This window comes from Penaeus chinensis, chromosome 8 (assembly GCF_019202785.1).
Source record: "Penaeus chinensis breed Huanghai No. 1 chromosome 8, ASM1920278v2, whole genome shotgun sequence".
In the NCBI taxonomy this organism is placed as follows: Eukaryota; Metazoa; Arthropoda; class Malacostraca; order Decapoda; family Penaeidae; genus Penaeus; species Penaeus chinensis.
In genome coordinates this window covers 8,806,432-8,808,931 of record NC_061826.1, presented here as the reverse complement: position 1 = coordinate 8,808,931, position 2,500 = coordinate 8,806,432, and the positions used below count along the sequence as shown (strand labels likewise).

General features: G+C 32.1%; 1 protein-coding gene across 2 annotated transcripts in view; it reads right to left on the bottom strand.

Moving 5' to 3' along the window:
* Positions 1–1,331: 1,331 nt before the first annotated feature.
* Positions 1,332–2,500, bottom strand: part of LOC125028137 (trafficking protein particle complex subunit 13-like) — a 15,111-nt gene continuing 13,942 nt past the window's right edge. For both annotated transcript variants that reach the window (XM_047617491.1, XM_047617492.1), the window contains 3 exons: positions 2,326–2,426; positions 2,018–2,168; positions 1,332–1,918 (listed from right to left, as the gene is read on the bottom strand). In XM_047617491.1, coding sequence (XP_047473447.1) covers positions 1,778–1,918; positions 2,018–2,168; positions 2,326–2,426 — 393 coding nt within the window. In that variant the 3' untranslated portion in view covers positions 1,332–1,777. The remainder of the gene's footprint in view (positions 1,919–2,017; positions 2,169–2,325; positions 2,427–2,500) is intronic.

The following is a 2,500-nucleotide window of genomic DNA, read 5'->3' as shown; positions in this document are numbered from 1 at the left end:
AATCATCATAATAAACATTATCCACTGTCTCTCTATTTTAAAAGATTATTCACTGACTTCTTTTTAAATATCAGACAATATTGGGTAATATAAACCTTCACTTAAAAAAAAAAAAAAGTTAAAAACAATCTCTCCTTATAATTTTCAATTTCAGAGGCACCTGCCATAGTAGTCTGTCTTGCAGTACTAATCACACCAGCAGTGCATATGACAGAAAGAAAAATAATGCACAACATTCTAATCACTTGTACATTGGGCACTTAGGGTAAATCGGATTAATTCTACCATAGAATGAATCTCCAACTGATAGAATCCTTATTCCTAGGAAATATTTTTACCTAAGGAGAGAGTAGCATTTGACATCCTAGATTTTTTGCACAATGAGTTAGGTAAAAAGTACTTCCATAACATCATGCGAGACTTGAGAATTCAGGCCCTCAACCTCAGGCTTGAGCTAAGAGTATCCTAGTATTGTTGTAACTAGTGCATGTTGCAAGTCGCACATTGTCCATTTTGTACCGGCCTTTGTTAACAATGAATAAATTACTGGTGCTTTAACCCAACAACCTGTACTCCCCTTTGTTTTTGTCTTAATCATTTCCATGCTTTAGAATTATATAAAAAAAAATTGCAGCATTTGTTAGAAATTTAACTAAGGTATTTTCCCATTTACTTACAAACGGCAATAACAGCACAACAGACTATATCAGTATTTCACATCTTAAATACTACTATTAAAAAAAAATCTTTCAGTCCCAATCTAGTCATGTAATATATGTATTCTGAGTGAAATATAAGAGCCCTTGTCACCAGCCATAAAAGTGTAAAATTAGTATGGTGAAAATGTGACTAAACAGAAGTCAACATTTTAACATCATGAAAGTAACACCCTGTTACAAATTATTTTAAAAAATACTAATGCTATTAATATGACTACTAAACAAATAAAGAAGCAAATAAATAGATAAAAATAATGGCAATAAATTTTTTATATATTTATATCTGTACATGCATTTTTCCATGCTTATATACTTGTGGAAAAGGTCTACATTATGAGGACCAGTCACTGGTAAAATGCCCAGAAAATATTTCAAATAAAAGTTTAAAAGGGACTAATGGTCATACCTCCAGACACGAAGAATGGGTAATTAAAATATATATAAGATATAATCCATTCATTCAATGTAAATCTATCTAAAAACATTCCAATACAATACAAGCATGCAGAAAGGGCATTATAAATTAAGTGGTTCAGCACACATCTTAAAAAGGTACTAAATCACTAAACTTTCAAACAAATTTCTTGATTCATGATTAAATAAAACAATATATGTAACATATTATTTTATACAAGACAGTCTGAACAAAATGTCTTGATATTTATGTATTCCATACTAATTCATATAAAACAATAAAACTGCACAAATATATCTCATAATAATAAATACTCAAACAAATATTCCGAATAACCTCAGGATTACACACAGAGAAGAGCAGTTACATTACAATGAGTAATATCTTATGTAAAGGCTAATTTTGTAACAAGAACTTGCTTTCTAAAGCACAGACTTGATGACAATATGAAGATGAACAAGCATTCATATCTGGAATGTCAACACAGTAATGGAAAATGCACAAGAGACATTGCAATTTTGAAACCTCATTCTATGTAATAATCAGATTTTTCCACTCAAACTTTCTCATAACAGCAAGCCATGTACACATATATACATTTGTATTAATGCTCTAGTCTCAACTTCAAGTTCAAAGAATAGACTTAAACAGGTTGGTTTATCCAAGCAGAGAAGAAATCTTCCTTTTCTTTTGTTTTCTCATTTGTCACAAACACCTGGGCAAGGTTCTCATAGTCATATGTCCGTTTAAGAAAGGTGTCTGTCAAACGAACCCCAGCAATTGTCTGAAAATTAAACCAAATTAAGCATTTGACATCCATTTATGTTAGCATATCTTGAAAGATTAAGACCAAGAAATCTTTATTCATATCAATACTACTAACCTGTAATCCTGTATGTAGAGGAACAAGAGAAAGCGAGAGTGAAGTTGACTCTCCAGGTTGAAGCTGTGGCAGGCTCCGGCTACTAACCCCATTCCATTCTGAGCCACCGCCACCACTTAGGAAGTCCAAGTGCAGCTCTAGGTTCCTTTCACTGTTAATGAACAATAAAAATTTAATCTCTCCCTAAATTAAACAAACACATCTGAACTCTTATGCATCAGGATAATACAGCTTGATTTTTAATACTATCACACTGGATTACTGTGATCTTTTTTTTAAGCCAGTTTAGGTCATTTTTTATATCTTACCATATATTTGTGATAGACAGGCCCACAGAAAATTGGTCTTCCAACTGCACAACATTTGGTATCTTTTCTACTGTAACTCTCACATCCCCATATTGTGGTGCCTGTGTGTAAATCATACAATTAGAAACTAAGATGTCTTCTAAAGGAACTGTAGATGAACTTCATTTGATCTACT